The following is a 25811-nucleotide window of genomic DNA, read 5'->3' as shown; positions in this document are numbered from 1 at the left end:
TACAGAATGTGTAGTTTTCCCGGTGTTAGTATTCCCTAATAGTTCTTCTTCTGCTTTGTTTTTCAGGTTGGCTTCATGAGCTAGGAAAACGTATTGAGTCTCCTTACTATGAGAATAATACACTAGGAGGCCCATCAATCAGAAGTGCCTATATAGCTGCCCTATATTTCACCCTCAGCAGCCTCACCAGTGTTGGGTTTGGAAATGTTTCAGCCAATACCGATGCTGAAAAGATCTTCTCCATTTGCACAATGCTCATTGGGGGTAGGTACAAATGCTTAGCATCACGTAAAACATTTTGGGGGAGGGTAGGGACGAGTAAAGTAAGAGCTGAAATTTTGCTAAGTTTTTTTTTTTTAAAAAGAAGGAAATATCTTTGTTGGTTTTACACTAGAAAAGCTCTCTTAAGCAGACATATATCTAACCTTTTGATCACTTATGGTGACAAAAGACAGTTGTCACCCAGTAAAACACAAACACGTTATTGTCAGCGCGTGACCCAGCCACATGCCAGGGGAGCGCCTGCATTTTGGTGACGTGCCAGGCACTTTTCCAGTCAGCCAGGTAATAGGTGCACGTTCAGCTCCAGTTCGGTCCCCGCAGCAGCCCTGGGAATGGCGGTGAGGGGAGGTGGGCAGCCCACTGGTGTATCTGGCTGTGAGCTGCTGCGTATCCGCATCTGAAGGACCAGCCCAGAGAGGAGGCAACGGAGACAGGACAGAGCCAGGAGGACTGTTTGGTGAGCCGTAGGTGACTCTATCATAAACGAAAAGCAATTTAATTATCGCTAAGTAAACTTTACCACGTCACTGGTTCAGATTAGAATCAAAATGCAATGTTTTTTGTCATATTTGGAGCTCTTAGTAGTGTTTTTATTTATGTTAATTACCTAGCAGTACTGTTGGGGAGAGCCATGTGCTCATTTACTGTCACCTTCTTTCTGCCGAGGCACCTGGGCAAAATCAGTGAGCTGGTGGCACCTGCAGAGCTTGGTAAGCCCAGGGCAGTGGAGAAAGTACCTGCATCTCTCTCTTTACCTTCATCTTCCCTCAAAAAATTTAGCTGTGTTATTTCATAGTGTGTGCATCGTACAACTCAAAGATGTCACAGCGAGTGTGAAGGGTAAAAGCAAATCACCTCTAGAGTACTGCCCCCTCTCATTTTAAATTTTTTTTCTGCTTGCCTAATTGTTCTGGAAATACTAGTAGATATTTCTCCAGAGATAGTCAGTGAGGAACTGGTTGTCAGCTTTGCAGCATAAATTTTCCTGAGCAAAAATAAATTCACAACTTGACACTGGAACGATGAATGACCTGTAAACTATATATTTGCAGCATCAAGTGGTATAAAAAGTGCTCAGTGAATTACTGTAATTTTTCCCAGACCTGAAAATGAGTAGCAATAGTATAATGAATCATCCAAGAATTATATCATTTTGGTTTTGACAATGTCACAAAACCACTAGCAGCTCATTAATCGCTTTTGCTGGTAGCATAAAATTACAGTTTTAAAAAACAATGTGGTCTCTGTGCTTTGGGGCTTTCACTACATAAAATCTGTTGGAATGAAGGAAGGATTTTTCTCTTCTATCAAGAAATCAAGAGATATCCTCTGCAAGGTGATGATGAATATTTAATACACTTTGATATGACAGAACTTTCACAAACTTAATAGAGTAGAATATAAAAGTATCCTATACTTTTATTTAGTCCAGTTGTAGCAATTTCTTTTCCATTTCTTATATAATTAAGTGATAGATCTAAAATGCTTGTGCACTGAATAAATTGTGAAGAACTAGTCAACTGAATGTGATAAGAGGGAACTGAAAACTGAAAGGCAAAGTTACTCACAGGCAAGCAGGTAGAAGAATGACTTTACATCTGGGAGGGCCCAGGGAATGAAATATATCCAGGTAAGAAAGCAGAACAGGCTAGTTTGCAGATATTTTCTTGAAGAATTGTATTTTAGACTATTTGAGACAAACAGCAGAGCAAGGAAACTCGAAGAAGGAGTTGGCATCATACAGCCCAACTTGTGAGCGTGCCTCAGAAGACTCTGTTAGGAATAAAGTACTAGTTTGTATAGTTTAGGGCATAACACATTTTCACTTCTTAAAACATATTTTGATGTATAGTTTTGGTTGATATTTAATTTTAGAATTCCCTAGTGGAAAGTGATGTCCAGAAAAAAAATTGATGTCAGTTTTTTACAGTTTTTAGACCAAGCTATTAGTTTATGAAGTTTCAGTTATAATGGATACTATGATTTAGTTTATCAGTAGTTTGTCTGTACCTCTTTAATGTGTGTCACTGCAAATTGAAAGAATGAAGTGAATTTATTGCAACCTTAAAGAAAGTTGAAGCCAGGAAAGAAAGAAATCAAGTGTTAATTTAACAGATAAATAACTTATAATATTCTTGTTTGATTTTTACCTAGCTCTTGGTATTAATTTTTATTCTGCATGAATTTGAAATTACAATTTAAGACAAGTCATATTGTGAAGATAAAACATCTTATTCTATACAGTATTTCTTCTTAAAGTTGGAAAGAAAAGTTACTTATTAAAATTTAACCAGGATTCCTAGGATACCCAGCATCTGTAAAATATTAATCAGATCTGTCCTCCTGAAGATGACCGTACTGTGTGCTGTCTTGTATTCTCCATGTTCTTTGAGCAAAGAATGTGCAGTTTTGTATTTCTGAGGCTAGAGCCCCATTCTAGTAGCTCCAGTCCTTTCTGGCTTCAGAGGTGTTCCTCTCTTCCCTAAGCAACAAAAATGTAATTTAGAATATCCATTTAAATCAAGACGACTTTATGAAACATGATTCCTAGAAGTTTTTCACTTGTCCTGCTTGGTTTTAGAGAATGGATTAATTGATTTCTTACAGAATGTAAGGTGGTTCTGTGCTTGTTTGATAAAGAAATCTAATGCCTATCACAGCCAGGAATAGTTTGTCATCATCAGTAGCAGCTGTCTTGCAGTGTACAGATGCAGACAGATTCTCCCATAATAATAAAATTCTTGATGAAATTTGTTCCTATAATAACATCACAGAGATCTCTACACTGTTCAGCTTCTAACCTTGCAGCCTGTTTGGACACTGACAATAACACATGATTTTTACATATACATCCATACACCAACTAATGCTTTATCCCTCCCCCCTTTTTAAACGGATTATCACGGCCTTAAAGAGGCTACACCATCTCTTCAGCCTGTTTAGCTATGTATGGCTGAATCGTTTCAGCCCTAGCTGCCATATATCCATCATAGTGTCCTGTACAGCATTACACCAGTCCCTCACATTTTGCTGCCCAAGCTTCTGACATTAACAACTGAGTAATTCACTGCACCATTCGGAACAACACCTAGTTGATCCAGCTAATTCTTCCTATAAATAAATTTCCAATTACACGTACTTTTTCTTTCTAATATTCATATCAGATCCTTTTCCTACTGCCCTGCTTTTCACTTATCTTCCTTTACTAATGGACTTGTATTGACTTAATCGTATCATTGGCTCACCTCTACAAGAAGGCATATTGTATTGTGAAACCACATTGCACTGCAGTGCTTTCTCTGGTTTTTTGCACTCCCTTCACAATAAAATCAAAGGTATTGTTACTAGCTCCTTTGTGTTTTACTCAGCCTGTAAAAATTTTCAACACTCCAAAATAAAGAATTTTCTGCCTGTTTCTACCAAGTAAAAGCATTACTAACCACCAAAACACATCCTTTCCTCCTCCTGTTCCACCTTGTCTCTCCTCACTCACACTGGACTTCTGTAATTTGCAATACAAATTCAACATCTTTTTTGTCTTGTTTACAAACCAATTCTTTTGTCACTCTGAGGAGTCTGTCTGCTTTCTTTCAAGCACTAGAAAGACAGATGTTCCTTAAGAGTAATAGTCGAGCTCTTTAATAGTTTTTTCAATAAACAATTTGTAAATGTGTATATTATATACCTCAAATCAATACCACATGACAGACAATCTAGCAGTGATTTTTCCCACTGATAATCAGCAAGCACATTTCTACACAGACAAACCCAGACAACTTGTATCTGTAACCATTTCTTCAATTTTGCTTCTGGGCTTTTTATTCCCAAGCCTGTCTCTAATTGCAGACAAACTCCAGGATGTCAGAACTTTCTGATAAACAATTTCACACCATATTTCACCTTCTCAAGCAACATAAGAAATCAGATTGTCAGTTTAAATGTATCTCTTTTTTTAACCTGAATTTCTTCTTTACAATGTTGGGGGTTTTTTTCTGTCTTTTAACATCTTACACCCCAGAATATGATATGTCTCTAAATGTTCTTTGTAATCTCATTCCACTACACGTGGTCCCCATTAGTAATTTGCTTTATTTATATGAGTTGTCTGAAATCTATGACATTCTATGTAGTTGCTAAGTGACCATTTGAGTCTAATTTTCTTACTGATTCGTAGTTTCTCATTATTTTCTGAGCATGCCTGCCTACATGTGTTTGTCTGTTTTCCTTTTTTCTTAGACTATAAACTTAATTTGGCTTGGGTATTCTTTTGCTTGGTACCCTGACTAGATAGCACCGGATGTGTTCTACCCTGTCCCATGGCTATGACTGTTAGTGACACAAAAAGTTGGAAATGAATAATCATACGAATGTATATAACTGAAGATCCTGTTTATTTTCTGTGTTACATTTTAATGATCAACAAATCATTCCACATTGCACATGATTTGTATCTTCCCCTAGCTCTGATGCATGCCTTGGTGTTTGGCAATGTGACTGCCATAATTCAAAGGATGTACTCCAGGTGGTCCCTCTATCACACAAGAACCAAGGATCTGAAGGACTTTATACGGGTCCATCACCTGCCACAGCAGCTAAAGCAAAGGATGCTTGAATATTTCCAAACCACATGGTCTGTCAACAATGGAATCGATTCCAATGAGGTAACCAACTGAGGGAGGTTGTGTGTTTGATGGTTTGGACTATTGACTCAGAGTCAGAGAGGGGGGTGTGGGGGGGTAATTTTCCATTTGTGATGCTATGTTTTGTGTGAAGTTACATATAAAAAAGAACGTGAGTAAAAATAAAGCTGGGAAGAGGGTATGCTATTGAAAAATCTGGTTTAGAGCATCTTATCAAATATATTAAAAATTCAAACTCCTCCATAATTCTGAAATGTTGAAGAGGAACTCAACAGAAACCTTTTGGATGATGCCAGCAGAAACACCCCAGTGAGCAGTTACGCATTTCACCTAACAAAAAATCTGCTGGGCTTTCTGAGTGTTTTTTAAAGGAGGGAATTCTTTACTGCCCTTTCCTCCCTCCTTTCTTTTCTTTTATTCTTTTGCAATCCTGTAAACAAGTAGTTTGGCCTGAATTTTTACGTTATTGATTTCCCTATTTTTTTTAAATATTGCAGAATGTAACATGAGAGTGAAATCAAAAGAGAGATTTCTGGTCGTGTCTTTGCTTGCTTGTTTTAAATGACTTATCCGGGTTATGTGTTACTATACTGCAGGAGAAATAATGACTTCTCTCTGCTGGAGTGTTATTTGAATGATCTATTCCCCTCAGAATTCTTGTTATATATGTCATTATGAAACTCAGTGGCCTCTAAAGATAATGTGGAAATAAGCAGAAAGATTTGGGGTTGAGAACATTCTTTTCTTGGTAAATGCTTTTTGTGGTGAGCACAGCACAAAGAATGGAATTTTCAACAGCATCCTAGCAACGGAAGGAGCCTAGTAAGATTTACAAAGGTACAAAAAACACTTAGACATCAAAGCTTTCCTAGATTTCCTTCAGATTCTGAACCTTCTGTACCTTTAGTCACACTGAAAGTAAGCAACTGGTGTACAACAGCAGACTCTGGAGATACCATCAGTATTTCATGATTTGCTTTCCATCCACAAATTGCCTTGTCTGAGCCCACTTGGTCAAATGTTGGCTGATTGCATTGCTCAGATGCCAGATCTCCTCAAACTACAGACAAAATTATACTTGTGGGCTTGCAACTTGCATGGTCCAGACCTCTGCCCATAGGCAGGCAGTGTACTTTGCATCAATGGGACTGACACTTGAAATCAAACATTTTTTTAAAAGCTCAACCTGAAATTTTTGATGATTTGAGCAGTTACATGTCATTCTCAGAAGACTGTCTCTGAGCAGAAAGATGGTTCTCTCAATTTTGCCATCCTGCAGCAGATCTGCTGTAAAACATATACTGATATCATTAAGTGTTGCCCAGGCTACCTTGGGAATTTGCCTAAAATTAAGACCAAGGAGAAATAGGAAGACCTTATGGTCTTTTAATTTCCATGGATTCTTCCACTGAACATGCACCTTGTCTCCATTCCTGTCCCAACTCTTCTTCAGTGTCAAATTGCATCATTTAAAAAAAAAAAAAGGCAAAAAACCCCCAAACAAAAAAAAACACAAAAAAACCTCCAAAAAGGACCTTAGAGGTTTACTACATAGAGGGGTTTAGTTATTCTTCTTCCAGTGGTTTTACCATAGAAAAAGCAATATAGCCTATTGACAAATTTTATGTAGGCATAGGCATTTTAAAGAAAATCTAAACTAAGTTAATTTTTGCTCTGTTTTCAGTGTATATGCCACTGTATACAGTGGTATATACCTGAACAGCTTACTGTGTTCTAACAGCTGAGAAGAATTTGGACAAGGTTAAATTGTGCATTAGGGGGAATTCCTACACAAAGTGTTGACTTTTTTTTTTCTTGTTTTCGTATAAAGGCATATTTTTATTCATGTTTTTCCTGGACTTTATCCGTGTTTGTCAGCATAATGATTTATTAAGACATAACTCACATATCTTATGAAGGGGATAAGAAAAATCAAAGGGAAATCTTTGCATCAGTACAACATTTGCAAAAGAGGAAAATTATTTTACACTTTTTCTTTTTTTTGCCCCTTTTCCATTTTTCTTTTCTTTTTTTTTTTTTTTTGACAGCTTTTAAAAGACTTCCCAGACGAGCTGCGTTCAGACATCACCATGCACTTGAACAAGGAGATTTTGCAGCTCTCCCTTTTCGAGTGTGCCAGCCGTGGTTGCCTCAGGTCTCTGTCTCTGCATATCAAAACCTCCTTCTGTGCTCCTGGGGAATACCTCCTCCGGCAGGGAGATGCCCTGCAAGCGATCTACTTTGTATGCTCAGGTTCCATGGAAGTCCTGAAGGACAGCACGGTGCTGGCAATTCTCGGTATGCACATAATCACAGCTTCAAAGAGAAAGAATGGTCCTCCGTTGCAGGAGGACCTTCACTACTAACTGATGGCTTAGTATGTCCTGGTAATCTGATGAGAAAGACTTTGTTCGATTTTAATCTGCTATTCATACTCTATGGACATCCCTAATTTTTTTTTTTTTAGTTTAAACTTCCTTATTTTATGCTTTAAGAAGCTTTCCACTGCTAGAGTGTTAGCTGTGCAATATTTCACTTGTATCCTGGTTTTCTTATTCTCTCTGCATGTAAGGAGGTACTTGCTAGCTTTCGATATCAATTGCTGCTTTCAACTAAATTTGATGATAGTATTGACACCTCAGAGGACATTGGTTATTAGTTCCTAAATCTTTCATGAAAATTAGTGGCCAGGCAGTGCTCCCACTAATCCTCACAAATGAAAGAAAGCAATGTGAGCCTACTCTCATTCCTTGATGCACGCGTATGAGCAGCCCTTGCAGGACAGCCATATGGTGAAAAACAAGCATTGTTGGCTCTGCTCCCCAAAGAGTTACTTCTTCAAGCTAACTGATGCTGTCAGTAGTCATCTGAGTATATTACCACAGAGAAAGGCCAGAAGTTCTGTTCTAATAAATGTTGTTTAGCTGTTTTCTGCTAGATGACTGCTTTGTCTTACCAAGGGTTAAGCATCTCTATCTGTAAATTTCAGTGATTGGCCTCAATCTAGTGCCTACTAAAGTGATTTCCCTTATCTTCAGCTAAAGGATGATTAGACTTGTCTGAGTTAATGTTTATAAAGTGTTTTGATAAAGTAAAATATAAAATTTTACTTTAAATGTAAAGAATTATTTTATTATGATTTTAATACCTCCTTAGATTTAAATGTATTCTTCTTTCTAATAACTAATATTCTAATATTCTTACAAAGCAGAGTTGAAAAGAACATTTCCTTTTTTGCTTTCCTTCCTGTTTTGTAGGATTGCACTAGACTGTTGATAATGCAAGCTTCTGGTCTTCTGTAATTGAATTTCCTTTATTTTACTAGCATGTATTTGGTCTTTTTTTAGAATATAAATGTGATACTTGTCCTATTTGTTTCATAACTCTTTAATTCCATTAGATTGACAGTCCACATCACTCCATCATTCATTTGTAATTAGGAAGTTTTAGAATGCCTTGATTTTATTGGATCACATAGATCAAAGCTATAAAATACGGCTTAGAAAAAACGTAAACTTAAATATAGCAAAAGGTCAAGAGCTGCCCCCATTGGAACTATGATTTCATTAATGATTCCATTTTCAGGCACTTCTGAAAATGTTAATGAAAGCATCATTGTGTAATGGTGACAATGAAAACAATAAGAAAGAGATTTGTGGATTTCTAAGAGAAGTTAATGAAATTGTAATGCAAAAACATAAACATAATACAGTGAAATAATGTTTTGTTACAGTGAATGGGAGCTTCAGCATTTAAACCTTATTAACACCAGCACAAGGTAAATGCATCAAACCTGTAGGTCCCTATGACAAACAGCGTTACTGACGTGATGTAAATCCAAGAGAGCAGGTTTTTCCCTGACAATACTGGGTTACTCACAGTTCCTAGGCCAATATTTTATAATTCTTTCATAATTCTAATTCTAGTGGATTAGTTTTTGTTTACTGAACCATTCTCACTAATAAACAATACAGCAACAATACAATGAAATGCTCTGATTAAATACAGCTCTCTGGTCCCTCTTGAGACTATTACTTGGTATCTAATAATGACAGTTAGGATATTTTTAATAGGAAAATATTTTTTAATATAACAGTTAAGTACTGCTTGAATATACACCTTAGATTTGTTAAAAAAATTAACCATAAGTGATTTAAAAGATATCCATAAAGAAAAGAATTTTTTAACTTTGCATGTCTGAGATATATTAACAGATGTGTCTGCATAAACATTTATAAATAACTTTGCTCTCCATTGAAAAAGAAAGAAGGAAGGAAGGAAGGAAGGAAGGAAGGAAGGAAGGAAAGAAAGAAAGAAAGAAAGAAAGAAAGAAAGAAAGAAAGAAAGAAAGAAAGAAAGAAAGAAGAGCTATTAAGAATTACTTAACTTCTGTTTATGTAACAAATGTTAATATTCAAGGTGCAATCACTTCAGTGCTGCAGTAATTCCACATGAAACTTCAGCTTACTGCCTACAGCTTTTGCTACATGATTTTCATTTGAAAAGAAACATGCATTAGCTTTATCAGATTAATTGTAGTGTCTTTCAGGTTGATATTATTTCATCAAACACTACAATCAAATACAACTCTAACATTTTTTCCCACTTATTTATGCATTACTGATACTGTTTATATGCCTAAAAAAGTTTCTAATTAAGATGTTTAAAGATCAGTTTTGGTATATTTGAAATATTTTTTCCCTTGTCCATATTTACATAGCCGGCAATAGATTAACATTGCCAGCCCTCTGCTTAATATAATCAAAGAAATGTAAAGAATTGATATTTACAGTAAAACATAAATGTGAATTATTGTTTAGCTGTACACTATATTTTGTTATGCAAGCATTACATCATGTGACGAGCAATGACATATGCTATTGTCATCTATCAGATTTACCTTTCCCAGATTGACCTAAGCTAGTACTAGTAATTGCAATTCTTAAGAGACACCAAAGTAGCATTAATGTGTGTATATTCCTAGCATAAAAGAAAATCCCTTAGTTTAACTTACTCTTCAAGTACACCATATCCTGCATAATATCCAGTTGGAATCACATGGTGGGTGGATTTTCAGATTTTACAGTCTTCACTTATTAATCACAGAATAGTGTAAGATTGGAAGGGAACACTGGAAGCCACCCAGCCTAAACCTGCTTAAAGCAGGTCCTATTTAGGTCAGCTTGCTCAGGGCGATGTCCAGGCAAGTTTTGAACATCTCCAAGGATGGCGATTCCACAACCTCTCTGGGCAGCCTGTCCCACTGTTTGACCTGCCTCATAGTGACTTTCATTTCCTGACCTCTAATCACAATTTCTTTTGTTACAACTTGTGCCCAGTACACGTTGTCACACTGTGCACCCTGAAAAGGTCTTCTCTACTCTTTTCCATGAGGCTGTTGAAGACAGCAATGATGCCTTTTCTCCTTATGGCAGAACAATACCCAGGTTTGCGGCCTCTCCTTATTCTCCAGTCCCTGATCATCTTTGTGGCCTCTTCTGGACTCACTCCAGTGTGTCACTATTCTGTTTTGTACTGGGAAGCCCAAAACTGGACAAGGTACTCCAGATATGGTCTGACAAGTGGCATATAGAAGGGAAGAATCACTCTCTGGGACTTGCTGGCTGAATTCTTGCTAATGCTGCCCAGGATGTTCTTGGCCTTCTTTGCTGCAAGGGCACATTGTTGGCTCATGTTCAACTTGTAGTCCACAAAGATCCTCAGGTCCTTTCTTGCACTGCTGCTTTCCAACTGATCAGTCCCCAGACCATACTGCTGCAGGGAGGTTACCAGCCCAGGTGCAGGACTTGTTATTTGTGTTTGTTGAACTTCATGAGGTTCCTTTCAGTCCTTTTCTCATGCATTGAGGTTCCACTGAACAGCAGCTTTGCCTTTCAGCATACCAACCACTCCCCGCAATTTGGTATTGCCCATAAACTTGCCAAGAATGCACTCCATCACACTGGCCAAGTCTTTAACAAAGACAATCTGCATTAACTTTTGAGGAAGACTTCTGGTTCAATGCTTACTCTTTGGACTTTATACCTCACATCAGATGTTTATGGAAGCTTTTAATTTTGTGCTCTTCACTGGTGGTTTTTAATACATCCATTATTCTAAGGCAGTCTTGCCCATAAATGACAATATAACAGCTTAAGAATTCATTCTTTTTTCTTGACAAAAGTGCCATCGAGCTACACATCTATTAATAGCCTATACAACTAAGATACATCATGAAGTGTAGCTATGCAGCCATAGCTATCATAGATTGTGAATGTTTTACAATCCAAATTCTAAGTAAAAGGGTCATTTGAACTGACAATCTATACTTCATTGTGTCATTGTTAAAATGCTATCTTAACACCTGTTTGTTCTAACACAGAAAAAAAAAAGCTAGAAACATAATGTTCATTTCTTGAAATACAAAATCACATCTGTTATTAATTACTAGCATAAATCCTAACTTTACAAGTAGTTACTTGATTGCTCCCTTAAATCAGGTAGTTACACGTCTGGAAGTTAGTCTTTGTACCTCCAATTAATTGCATATAAGATTACACCTGCAAAAAAAAAAAAAGACAGCTTTCAGACCAAGATCCTTTAGAACGTTATTAATTAAACAATGCAGTAGTAACAATGGGATTTAAGATTTAGCAATTATGTTAAATAGATTTATGACTCAAAAAAGAAGTAAAGAATTCATGCTTTGAAGATTATTAATTTCATATTTTCTTTTAGGTAAAGGAGATTTAATTGGAGCAAACCTGTCCATTAGGGATCAAGTTATTAAAACAAATGCAGATGTTAAAGCTCTAACGTACTGTGACCTCCAATGCATTATCCTCAAAGGTCTCTTTGAAGTGCTGGACCTTTACCCAGAGTACGCTCACAAGTTTGTTGAAGACATACAGCATGATCTCACGTACAATCTAAGAGAAGGCCATGAAAGTGATGTAAGTATCTTTAAAGGTCTCTACAGCTATTGTTACCTTTAAGATGTTTCTCATACTTCATCCAGTTCTTACAATTTTGTCACAATAAAGAATATAATACAGAGATTACGTTAAAAGGACTGCTCATTCCATTTGTTTGATAATTCAGTCATTACCTACGTGAAGCGTTTATCAATTGATCAGATCATAAATAGCGAACATGTTCTCTGCTTCTGATTTTTACATAGAAAATATCACCTGTGAGAGAACATTCTTTAATATTTTGTCATTTTTTACTTATGTTTAAAAATAATTCATATTTATGTAAAGCATGTGTCCAAATAAAGGTATTTTACTATACCTTTTCTAGAAGCTCATGTGCCAGTCTAATGAACATTCATTTCATGGATCACTGATTATCACTTAGTTAAGAATGTCATCACACACGTTCAAAATGAGAAACAGTTGTTTCTCATCACACTGCAACTAAAATATACTTTACCATTTAAATGAGCAATTTAATATGAAATAACAACAAGAAATTCCAGATAAAGCATTGGTGAAAGAGTTAAGTGTAGACTTACCAGGTACTTTCACTGATATTATATAGCAAATATTTATATTCAGATTTTAATAGTGAAAAGATTTTATGGCAGCTCTCCTTTTCTGACTTAACCATGTGAGCGTACAAACATAGCAATAGCCAAACTTCTAGTTTGATATTTAACAGTTCAGGTATTTGTCTTTGTATCGTGCTTCTCCTTACACACAGAGAGAAGTAACATTGAAGCACATGCCTGGGGGCAAGGATACTATCAAGACAGGGGACAAATGTAACGCCAAGGAAACAGAGCAAAAAAGGTTATCTGTTTGGGCAGAGCTGCAGAGCTTAAAATCTCCACACCCTCTGTGGCTGTTATCCTCCATGTAGCATGGGCAGATACTCATGTTACAAAGAGTAACCTGTTGCTTGGCTGGTTCGTGAAGAAACGTGTCGATGGATGCCCCGCGTGCGTGCTGCTCCAGCACTACGTCTTCCCTGCTCACGCACACTCACACGTGTTTCTGTGCAGCAGGTCGTGGCAAGTTCTGCCCACCAGTAGTCACCCATGGAGTGTTGCTGGCCTGAGGGATCTCTAGGCTGACAGAACTGCTCTAACGCATGCAAGAGCAGTGGGCCAAAGTATTTTCAGTTCAAACACCCAATGAATGCGATATCTAGGCTGATTTTTCTGTGTGAGCTTTTTCTAGGTGTACTTTGGTACCAGTGTTTCCACAGCAATGTTCTATAAACAGTTGCAGTAGAAAGGTATAAATATATGAATGCAAACTTGTAGAGAGGAAAATAATCAGGGCATCTCATTTGTTTGTCTCTTGAAATGTCCCCAAACTTCCTGCTGCTGAAGACAGCAGGTGAGAGAGTACACAGCTGTTCTGGGAGCTTGAAGATTAGTTTGTACAACCAACACATTTTCCTTGGGGAGGAATGCTTAATCTGAAAAGGAGTATAACTCCATGTAAAGATAGGGTTTGAAGCTGATCGCATTCTGCTCTCCAGATTTGTCATGGACCTTGATGAATCCCCACAATGTATTGCCTCATGCTTTTCTATATGATGACAAATCTGGAGATCATCATCTCAGCTGCATACACATTCAGCTTTTATAAAATCAGGGACGACTCCTCCCAGTTAGAGTCAGCCGAGTGATGTACAGACTCCGCTGAGAGCAAGTCTATACCAGCCTAGAAGGTGAGTGCGCAGTCAGGAAAAGGACTTCCTCATACTCACTGTAGAGGATGGGATTTAAACAGTGCAGGACATATCCAAGCATCTGCGTTACAGAGAATCCAAGACAGATTATTGTAGTGTCACTTTCTCCTACATCCTCAGGGTAACTACACCCTCCACTAGTATTTCTCTTGCAGTGGAACTAACCTCGGTCATGTGCATCTCATTTCTTAGCCAACCATTTTACTTGTCAATAAGGATAAAGAGCAGGAATAAGGTGGACTTTTTTTTTTTTTTTTTAAATATAGCATTATTTCTTGGGAATGGTACTATAGGAGAGTTTGGCGGCAGTCATACTGTATTTTGATCTCTCTTCCTAAGACAGGGAGATTTTACTTTTGCAAGTGTCTGTGACTTCTGCAGCTTTATGGTAATTTTGGGTTTGGAAAGCTTTTCTATAGTTAACGAGTAGATTGATTAATTTGAATAAGTCAGTTTCTCAGTCTCTTTTTCCTTGGATGTTTTAAATGACTGCAAAATTTCAAGTGAGTGTGAATTTAATGCTTCTGAAAATGGATCAGTAGCAATATTTAAGGTCAGGTGAACTGCAGGGTGAAATAGCATGAATTTCCCCACTAGGACTGGCCACGTGTCTTTCAGTCCTGACCTAAAATATTATTACATTTGCAGTCACGGTCTACCAAAACTACCTTAGACTGCAGATTTCCTAATACTTTAAGCCAGCATTAAAAAAGTGAGGCTGCAGAAAGATGCAGTCCTGGTGATCCATTATCCCCTTCGTTGTGCTGTTTGAACTGTTCATCGCACACAAAATTGAATAAGAGATTTGAACTGAATTAAAAGTGGACCAAAAAGGACCAGAAGTCATCGGGAGTTTCCTTATCCTGGAGTGTCAAAGTTGGATACTTAGCACTAGATCATGTAACTACCCTACCCACACAGAAATCTCTAGGAAAACTTTTAAAATTTGTTTTATTGGTTCATTTGCAAGTTTAAGACTGTTTATAATGATGCGGCCCATCTGCATTAAAATCCAAGTAAGATGTAATGGTGGAAAAGGCTCCACGACTTCTATAGCCATGTCAGTTTTCAGTAAAACAAGGACCTGTAACCAGATTTCCCAGTAACAAGTAGAAAGTGTATCTTTCTGGTTATAGAAAGACTGAAAGTCATGTTTAAGCGATCTTGGAAGAAAAGCTCCAGAGATTTTAAGTATAGGAGCTGGCAATCATGTAACTATTTCAGCCTCTAATGAGTAACAGATAGAGAAACAGGAAGGCACAAAACCAGGGAGATAGAGTCTCAGTGTTTCCTCATGATAGCTCTAAACCCAGCAATCGTTAAGTGATGTATGATTATAACCATTAATGTGTGTGCAATCACACTGGCAGTGCTATTATGCCATCTTTTCATATATTCCCATCACAGCGAGATGTGAATTAGGAAAAAAGTCTTTATGTTGATTATATATATTCTGTCCTTTGCTTTCTTTGCTGCATTTTGCTCAAGAAACTTGTAACTGTTTTTATAAGTGTACTCAATTATTCGAGCACAGTTAGAAAAAGCTAATTTGTTTGTAGCTGGAGTTATGACAAAACAATTCATCCATTCACGAGTTTCAACCAATTTTTCTAGGTCTGTGACTATGACTTCATGGTCATGAAACAGTTTGCTAAGTGACACAGATTTTGATACCCGCCTCACCCCATGTATATCATTTTGCACTATATATTACAGGTTGCATATATAGCAGGCAGTAAGAGTCAGATATCTGATCTGATAAAGCTAAGCACTCTTAAGAAGGTTCTTACAACGTATAATACAATTATATGAAAGAAATTGGAAAGGATTTTGCTATTCACCAGCCCTGGAAAACATGTGCTGCTTTATATATTTAGAGAACAGTAGCAGATGTTCATAACTCTGAATCATCCTATGAGAAACACAGAATAGGTAAATGTTTGCACAATATCTTTGTGGGCTTGGTAACAGCTTATTGTTTCTGATTATTTCTTGTGTCCACACAGAAGTGCCTACAGTGTAGACATCATTATTCATCAAAAAGAACCCCCAAGGCTGGTTACAGCCAAGCTTATAAAAAGAACAAGATGCCTCCTTGACACCTATGCCATCCCTCAAGCTGTAATGAAGTCCCAAAGGAAGATAAGACCCATGCAGGCGTAATCTTTGACTCACTAGAGCTCTATCAATATGTGTCATTTTCAAAAAAAGAAAAGGTGATATTCCTGAAGATTCAAAAATCTGTGTTTGTAGACAGGACTCGTAATTAATAAGAATCTACTTTCCCTTTTGTAGCCTTAAAGGTAGTGTTCTGCCTCTTACAAGAGCTTCCCATCCCCCTCCCCCCAAAGGAGGAGAAACTACTCTCTTTAAAATGAAAATACTCAGTTTTTGAAACGGGGGGGTAGGGCTGCTTCCTTCAGTGCATCCTCAGTGTAAATGAAACATAACGGCAAAGATTGCACAAGAAAAGTGGGAACGTTAAGTCTTACTGCAGTTTAGCCAGGCTCCTTGATAATAAAATAAATAAATAGACAAAATTTTGAAAGGCAACCAAGAAACAATAAAAACAAAGAAATTGTTTTCCCCTCCGAAAGGCATTGTCTGACAAAACAGGGCTTGATTCTCGTCCTTTAGAGAGGCTGGTGTTTAGAATTTATTAAATTTTAATGATTGAGTTGTGGAGTTTTTTAATATAATAAAGCTCAGGTTGCTATTAGCAATAGCAAACAAATTGCAAGAGATGCTCCTCATTTTCTACTGGGAAACCTGACAACTGGCCAAACCAATTGTTCTTAAAGATGAAAACAGCTCTAAGCTCTGGCGCATACAACAGAGGGCACAGCTTGGGGAGAAAAATGTCTACAAATTCTAACCTAAAATATGCTGAGTTTTCTGGTTCATTCCAGCTAAGTGTTAAACAAGTATTTTAAGAGCATATATGTAACTCCACCTTACTTCTTTTTAATTGGTTTATTTCTAGACGACTTCTTTGTGCCAACTAGTGATATTGCTTCTGTAGGCAGAAAAAAGGACTAGCAAAAAATATTTTGAATGTAAGCACAAAATTCAGGTGAAAGTCTGCCTAGGCACCGTCTTTCAGCTAGTAGATGATGTATTTGACATACATTCATTCTTGCCTCTTTAGTCATGCTTTTTCTAGATATTCTAATATAGTTCTGTTGAATTTATGAATGCTGCTTTCCAATATAGTAATAACTCAGAAGGAATCCTATCTGTTACATATTGGATTATCTATTACAAATCAGCAATGGAAACAGCATGACATTTCTGAATTTTTAATGTGTCTTTATTGTCTGCATAATAATATTTTGCTTTAAAGAAACAAATCAAAGTTATCTTATTTGCAGTTTTATAGATGTTAAGAAAAATACAAGCATTTTTTTAATAGTTGCTTTTTTTAATTTTGGCAAGTGGTGTAAGATAAGAAAACCTGATAGAAACTTCAGTCACATAATTACTTCTTGATGTGTTTAAATTTCAGATTTAAAAAAATATATATATATATTTCTTGGATATTTCTTGGTACCTATGTGTTTATAACAAAATCTATGCATTGAAAAAATTAATTTCCAAACCAACTCTTACTGCACTGCTACACTTAGTCATAATTCCTGCACCCCAGAGTAGATCGTAGCTCATCCTTTACACTGCAGGACAATCACAAGTTGCAAAATATTTTCATAATAAATAATTTCTATAGAAGATTTCCTAACTAATTCCAAGCACTTTTTAGTAGAGAATAAAATTTTGCCATGTTACCCAACAGCTGTGTGGAAAGAAGTGGCTTATCTTAGAGAAGTTAGAAAGCTCTATTTTGGCATTTAGAGTGGGGCTGAGGAAAACTTGTCATTTTTAAACAAACTTACATGCAGTTGAGCACCGACCTTTGTCTATAGCTCATCTAGCAGAAAATCCTGTACTGTTACTGCAGGTTTAACTCACTGGTGTTTATTTCTGTGGCACAGGAGGTATAAATTCTGCAAAACAGGAGATCAGTCAATGGCGATTTTTCTGTTCCTGTACAAGCATTATTAATCACAACAGGTGGAATAGAGAAGTGAATAAATCACCTGAAGTAACAGAAGTCTAATACTTTAGCTGCATGATTATTCCGGGGGGGGGGAGGGGCAGGACCCCAACAAAACAAAACACACACCACTCTCCCCCCAAAAAAACCCCACCCCACCCCCCAAAAAATAACCCCACCCAAACCCACAAACTTAGACTCCTGTTTATTATCTTTCTCTTTAGTCCACATGCGCTTGGCAGCCACCCAGAACAAATTCCCGTTGTTCTGTTAGCGATCCTAAGCGACTGATGGCTGTGCATCCACTGCATTCTGCCTGTCAGCCACCGCATTTCCATTTCTCCTTTATACCTCTTTTGGTATGAGATGGAGTCTGCAAACTTCTCCTCTCCTCAGCAACTATAGTATAGGAATGAAGATACTCCTCATACTATCAAAACCTAAACTAATTTAAAACCTATGAACATATAATCAACGCTGGGCCATGACTGCTGATGTGTTCACTGGAGCAGGTCTCTTCCCTGCCTCCGTGCATGGACTCCTCTGCAGTCAGCGCTGCTCTGACACACTGCTCAGGGCTCTTTCACACTTTACAAGCTACTCAGATTTTTTGTTCATGCTTCTGGGACCACCTGGATTTTTTTTTTTTTTTCTTCTCTCTCTCTCACTCTCCTTCTTCCCAGAATAAATTACCCTATCGCTGAGCAACGCAGCACTTGTACAACTTCACTTACACAGCTCCACTTCTGTATTTCTATGGAACGAGTAACAGAATTGTGCAGCTGTAGGAGGGCGTGACCACTGGCAAAAAACCAGAGCAGTTACTTCACCTGCTTTACGCTTCCTTTCTGATTTTTAAATGAATGAGAAGCAGTTTGGGAACAAGCTTTGTCATCTAGTTCTCTGCCTGATATTTCACAGGGCTCCTACCTGTGTTCATCACGCTAAGCATGTGTTGATGGGTCTTTGGCCACTCAAGGTGGACGCTAGTTTCAAACAACGGGCTGTGCTGCAGTGCCCTCCTCCCCGTGCAGTGGTACGGTCAGTCCTTCCTCCGCTCCCTCAAGCTGGCAATTACCTCCTTCCCTCAGCATGGGAGCGGGGCTTACCTGGAGCTACAGCGTGAGCCACGTTTCACGCCTTTTTGTTGGCTGCTAACTCATAAAGCTTGTTTACTTGCAGTCATGGGCGAGCGTGATGTGCGATGCCTCTGAGCCATCACTTCACCCGGTACCCCTCAAGATAATCATCTCACTATCATGTTTCTAATATATCCTTCAATGTGGTACACCGCTGAGAAATAATGCAATAAGGAAACATGTAATTCAGAAAGGACAGACTGCTATGCCTTTTCTCTTGCAGGCTTAGTGGCCTTTTCATTTTCTTTCCTAGTATCTTTACTGGAAGATTTTTTTTTTTTTTTTTTGCTAGTATGCTCCTGTTTCATTTCTCTAGCCTTCAGTCATTCTAATATTTTTGAAAATAACGACACACAGCCACCTATACTGTCTGATTTTGTCTAATAGTTTATTCTGATTTGTGGTCATTTTCCAGTTAGAAGATTCACCCCACCACAACTTATTGATGCACTTATGTCATCTTTTCGATTAATTATTTTTTTCATTAATTCTTGTGTTTTTGCAAGTCTTTTCCATTTCATGCCTAAAACAAACAGATGATTGACTGTAAGGATGACTCCCACAAGATGTGGAAGGGGCCAAAGGGGACGAGAGGAAAATATCCCATTTAATTTTGTCTGGGAATATGTTGCATATATGTGACCCATCCCAAAATTCCTACCCCTGTGGTCACTATTTTACTTTTGTGAATGGGTTAAGAGAGAGGAATTATGATTATTAGTTATACATTATTTATAATGAGACTATTCAATGCATGTATGTAATAAGGATTTTCACAATTGGACTGTAGCACTTTCTTGACAAATACTATTAATTTTCATTGTAATTAGAATTAAAATATTTAAATAAGTGACAAAATTTGACTTCTAATTTTAGCTTTTGAGTCATTTTGAACAATCTCCATTCTCATTCATTTCACTTCCTGGGATTATTGCATTCTGCATCAGATTATAAAGCTTAACCAGAAGGTTACATGTTGAAAAAAAAAAATATCCAGGCTAGCAAAGCAGCTTACTGATGTTTTTAGACTGTGGTATAAGGAGGGTATAAAACACTGTGTTAAACAGAATTTTAGCCAGGAAATGCTCCTGACTTTCAGAGAGTATTGCCTTGGAATCTAACCATATTTCTATTTTAATTACACAGGGATGCTAGACTATAACTTTTTCCAATACGCTTCACTGTGCCTTAGGAAACATGATAATTTAACTTTTACAATATTAGTATTTTATCTTTGTCTCTACATTAGAAAAAAATGGAAAATAAAATTAATCCTAATATATCTTAACCTTAAAATGGTATGAATTTAGAGGGTGGAATTTTTTTTTCATAATTGCTTTTATTTTGCATTGATATAGCAACAAACATAGAGTGGCTTTAAATTTAGAAGCATTCTTACGGCAATCTATATTTTCATTATTATTTGTAAAGTAAGACTAATTTAAGAAGGAAATTATAATACCACAATTTATTCCATAAGCACTTTAGTTCTGAAGGCACAGACTACCTTGAGATGCAATGAGAATGTCAGACTGGCTTATATGGTAAAGTTCTTATATCATGTGCAGAGTCATCACAACCTCAGCATACATGCTGAAATGTGTGAAATTAAATATGATGTAGTCTTTGAGCAAATTGTCTATAATCAAGTAGGCATTCTACATGGATACAGGTATGTGTTCTCAATTTTATTGAGCTGGCAGCAATTTTTGTGCAACTTTTTTAAACATCATAGAATAGTAGAATAGCTGAGGTTGGAAGGGACTTCTGGAGATCATCTAGACCCACCCCTCTGCTCCAAGATATGAAAGCATATACAAATGAAAACAAAAAATTATGTATGTACAAATGCAGTCTAAGATTTTACTGATATAAAACCAAATATATCAGCATATTTTTTTCTTTTTATTCATCTATACCTTCACTCAGTAAAACCAGAGCTATAGAAACTACCTATATAAGTGTAACTAGAGTTCTGCTGAAAATTTACTACCTACCTCAGGCATAGAGATCACTTTTTCAATCCTGTGATAAATAACAACATGATTGTACTGACAAATATATACGTATAGTGTGTATATACATATACACTGTATATACAGTACTGCATATATAGTAAGTATTCAGGAACAGGCTCCATTGATAATCACACTATGTTCATTCCTTCGGCAAAATAGATATTGGATTTCTCTGACACTGGTTTTGGTTTTATATCATGGTACTTTGAGAACTGAAGCAACTTGATTCACTTATTGTGTGTCCATGTTGTCTTAGTTTCTCACCTACGCAGAAGTTCTTGAATAACAAAGCTGCCAAGAGCTCCCTAAAGATATGTGCTCAGCTTTTCTGTATTATGCCTATATAGAAAACACAAATTGCATCTCAGGGGAAGGAAATTATGATGGCTTTCTTACTTAACAAGGTTATATATTTAGACTTCTACTGATATCTTCACATGCCAGGGCATGACTTTTTGTCCTGAGGTGAAATCATGCAAATGGCTGTCACAGTTATTGTAAATTTGCTGTCTTCCCCAAAGTTTTATGTCTGAATATGTCCAGGGGCCAGATGTGTGCTCAATTTGCCCTTTTTTTGCTTCTGGGAGAATTGACTAGAGGTTAATCTACTGATCAAGTTGCCACCCAAAAAAGCAAAATATCATTATTTAGAAGAAATGTTTCTGAGAAGAAAAAAAAAATTAAAATAAGGTAACAGATTATGCCTGTCCCTGCCTTCTTCTTTGTAAGTTTTACCCTGAAACCCAGAGAAAGCTGGACATTCTTAAAAATTCTCCGCAGATATTTTGCTGTCCTCAGTGAGTCACTTCTTATTAACACCAGTCCCACTGATCTGGCTTCTGAGTGCTAGCAAAACAGCTGGGCAACATTGGGGATGCTTGGAAATAGGCAATTGGCAGGTAATACATTTTTTGGGGAGAATATTTTTCAAGATCCACTTCCTCTTTTCTTTTCAAGAGCCTCTCTGTAGTTAGATACACGTATTTACATTAAAAAAAAAATAGCATGAAGTTTCATTTATAATAAAGCTAACAATACAAACTTAAAAGCAACTCTTCCACAGTATCTACAGCCTCAGGTTGAGGCACGTAATTGCATATTAATCCACAGGGCCAGTCCTGAAAATATTTACAAGCCTGTGTGAAGTTAAGCGTATACCTGAGTATTTTCAGCAAGGGGAAGAATTTTGAGTTTTATTGCTTTGAAAGCTGTTAGCATTCATTGTAACTTCTATTAATATTATGTAAATCTTTACGTGACTGTAATCAAACTGTAGGAATATTAAAAAGTATATCTTTTGTCTCCAGTAATCTGCAAACTTTTCCAAAAATGCAACCTGCCAGAGCAATGTACAGTCAGTGTCAGGTCTATTGTCTATTTTAACAATTCCTCCTTTTGTCTTCTTTTGACCTTATTGAAAAGCTCTTCCTTAATTTTTAAAAAAAGATTATTGGCACAGGTTTTCTATGAAAGATATGTTCAGAGCAGTTTGGGACACTATTTTTTCCTCCTGTTTTGGGGTGGGAGAGAAGTCAGAATATAGAAGTAAAACTGCCAAATTATACCAGCCACATTTACCATTTATTCGATTCTTTATTTGGAACAAGTGACAGAGAGGTTAGTTTTCTAACAGTTAGCGTTTCTATGACATGTTTTATCTTTTTAACATAAAATGCAACAAATTCTGTATTGTTAATAAAACAAAGTATAATTGAAAAAATGTTGCAAATGAATACAGTGAACTTGTCCAAGTTTTAAAGAAATATGTGAAAAGTAAAATTTTAATACTAAATATAAAAGCTCATATGAGAAATTTGAATCCAAGAAAGTATTAATTTGCAAAAAGAAAAACATTGTCCAAAGCTAACCACAGCCAGCCAGTTATTGACCACTTGTCCTAGCTTCACAGGCTACAATAATTTATTCAAAAGATAGGAATGATGATAAGGATAAGGACTTAACAGAAGACTGCAGAGTTCATGGCAATTGACAGTTGTTGGTCACTTAGGATAAACTACTGGTGACGGATATGCTGTTCAGTTTTTGCTGCTAATTTAACAGACTCTATACTGTAAGTAGGATCAGAGAATGTTGAAAGCATCTGCTTCCACAAAATATGTTTCTTTATCTCTCCATTAAGCAAGGAAAAGAGATAAGAATAAACCTGAGAAAATATAGGAACAAGGCAATGAACTATAGACAGTCTTAAAAATAAAAAAAAGAAAAAAAAGAAAAAGAAGAAAGGGTAAATTGCTCAGTAAATGTAGATATAAAACAATTATATCTAACCTACGAACTCTTTGCAAATGATTGACTCCTTTGTGATTTAAAGGACTTGTGACATTTCATTGAAAAATTTCCCGATTATGGAAAACTGAGGCCTGAACACATGCAAGGCATTAAGCTTTTCAGTGGTACAATAATCCCTTGTTACGTATTTGTATCTTTTCCATTACCATACAGTAAATTTGCAAAGAATAGAACATATGGCATGCGTTCTTGTTTTTTTTTCCCCATGCCCCCAACGCTCCTAAATGGTTTTTTCCTGTTTCCAAATGCTGACTAAGAACATTAATATTCTAGTTTGATTTCAAATCCTTTCCTGAAAGTGTATTTTATCCTTTTGACTCCTCAGATACAAAGAATTATTCATATATTTTAGGACCCAAGAGTTACAAGCAAATCAGCAAAATTATGTTTCTATTTTTGTTCCTACTTGTCAGGAAGGCAACAGGAATCAGGCCAGTGAAAGCTGATAACATTCTTTTGAGCCCAAAAGTGCAAATTTACTTACCTGGATATTTAATGTATTAACCCCAAATTTAGCTGCATCACTATATTTCTCTTTTTAGGGTTTTATAATTTAAATTCATCTTGAATCACTGTACAGCTAATTAGCTGGTTTGGCCACAATTCCTGGTAGAGATTCTTCTGTAAAAGACTACTGTCTCTTGACCCTGGAAAAATCTTCAGATCACTGGCTTTTGACAGCAAACCACCACTGTTTTGAGTTGGAGAAATGTTCTTTTTGTGCTTATCATAAGCAATAATAGAGATTACCAAATTATAAACTCTATATATTAAAATATTAAACAATTACAAGACTACAGATTTGAGATTATGTACATGAAAGAATTTGATATGAGTCTGCTTTTGGTACATGATCTATTATTGTTTTATTTTGTGAAATTAAATTTAATAGCTGGTTTTACAACACATAAAGAGACACCAGAGCTGAAATTAAAAATTGAATTAGACCCTTTGACAGTATTTCACACGACTCATGCTAACATCAGCCTTTTTGTTTTTTTCCTAATGCACAGCATGGGAAATACCCATGTTTTTCTTTCAGCAGCCTGTATCCTTTAAGAGTTGTATTTCATTTTAAAGTCTAGAATATGAGCTATTTTGCATCCTCTTTCTTTTTGCATAAGAAAAAAAAGCATTTTATAGGAGACTACACCAGTGTGTTCCCCTAAATAAAAGGTTTTAGCAGATCAGAAACTAGGACAGAACTTCATAATTACTTATTCTGATACTACATTTTTACAGAGATAAAGCTGTGTGCATGGTGAGGTCTTTAAATTTACTGCCCTTTGACCGACTTTTTCTGTGTTCTTGTGTTTATCTTTCCTTTTTCTCTTTGAGAATGGTATTTTTGCAAGGAGAAAGAGAAGGGAATTGCTGGAGGAGGTTTAAAAGCCAAACTCTTGAGAATTCTCTCTGGTCACAGATTAATTATAGTTTCTTTTACCAACTTTCAACTACCAAGCCATAAAGTCCAGGCCCCTGTTTTATGTCTGCAAGATACAGTGTTCAAAGCTACAAGCAATAAACATGGCCGCAGTGTATTAATACAGAAGCAATTACAACACTCTACTGTGGTTTCTGTGCTATGGAAAAAAATAGTTTATAGGTCCAGAGTTTTTCCAAAAGTATCAATTTATCCAGTCTAAAACTGCAGCCAGTTTCTCCCTGCTGCAGCGACCAGTAAGGGTAACGCCGAGAGCGGAGGAGGATCGATGGGTGGCCGTGGCTGCCGTCTTGATGGGCACTGGGGAGAGCAGTCCTGGCAGCCGGCGGGCAGTGCTCCCAACTGGTCATGGAGCTGAAAGCCCAACCCAGCTGAAAGACTCCAGCAGAGCTTTGGGAAACACCACCAGGACATCTAGGAGACACCCATATAATGATTGCTTTGTCCCTGTTTTCAAGATGTACAATCAAGATTAACATGTGCTCAGGAGACCAAAAAAAAAAAAAAAAAGTGAGGAGAAATCTTCACCCTCATTACCAACTACAAACAATAAGTCACTCCTAAAGCCTTCAGCAGGCAAATTCATACTTTCTTAGATCTTTTTTTGTGAAGCTGCTAATGTTTGGGCTTGGCTTGGAGTTTTAATTAAGGCTGCTATTTAACATTCATACTGCACCTGTGCCTGGAAGCCAAGCAAACTGATGTCCTCAAATTCTGGGCACTATTGTAAATTAATCTTCTCAAACATATGTGCAAAGTGGGCCATTAGTACTTCCTAATTCTGACTTTAATATTTTAGTACATTTCTGGTTTCCTGTTCTCCTGAATCTTGAAGGAGATGGTGTTTCTTCAATTGGCACAGATTACAGTGCAAGCCAGGAGACTTCAGTATCTGAGATCTCGTCCTCTGCTAATATCATCTAGTACTTTATCTAACTCAGGAAGAAAACAGCAATGATTTTATTTACATAACCTAATTATTGCAGTTGTTCTGTCTGGCAGTTATTAGAGTGTTATTGCTAAATTTATTGATACACCTGCTTGGCTGTTGTGGAGTAAGTTTTCTGCTTACGCAAATTTAAATATTGTGTATTTGTACATTCTACCACTATTAGTATCCTCACTTTTATGAGCAACTACAAAACAGTTTTCAGGTTAACCTGAAAGACTTATGAAGGGGAAAAAAAAAAAAAAAAAAAAAAAGAAAGAAAGAAAGAAAGAAAG

At 36.7% G+C, this 25811-nt stretch overlaps 1 protein-coding gene across 1 annotated transcript in view; it reads left to right on the top strand.

The window, feature by feature from the left end:
- The window catches only part of KCNH8 (potassium voltage-gated channel subfamily H member 8), a 204338-nt gene that overhangs the window by 154229 nt on the left and 24298 nt on the right, over window positions 1–25811 (top strand). Inside the window, exons 8-11 of the mRNA XM_054814283.1 lie at window positions 67–264; window positions 4744–4943; window positions 6971–7220; window positions 11661–11875. Coding sequence (XP_054670258.1) covers window positions 67–264; window positions 4744–4943; window positions 6971–7220; window positions 11661–11875 — 863 coding nt within the window. The remainder of the gene's footprint in view (window positions 1–66; window positions 265–4743; window positions 4944–6970; window positions 7221–11660; window positions 11876–25811) is intronic.

Source organism: Grus americana, chromosome 2 (genome assembly GCF_028858705.1).
Source record: "Grus americana isolate bGruAme1 chromosome 2, bGruAme1.mat, whole genome shotgun sequence".
NCBI classification, from domain to species: domain Eukaryota; kingdom Metazoa; phylum Chordata; class Aves; order Gruiformes; family Gruidae; genus Grus; species Grus americana.
Note: the sequence above shows the minus strand (reverse complement) of the source record. Positions and strands in the feature narration are given on the sequence as shown.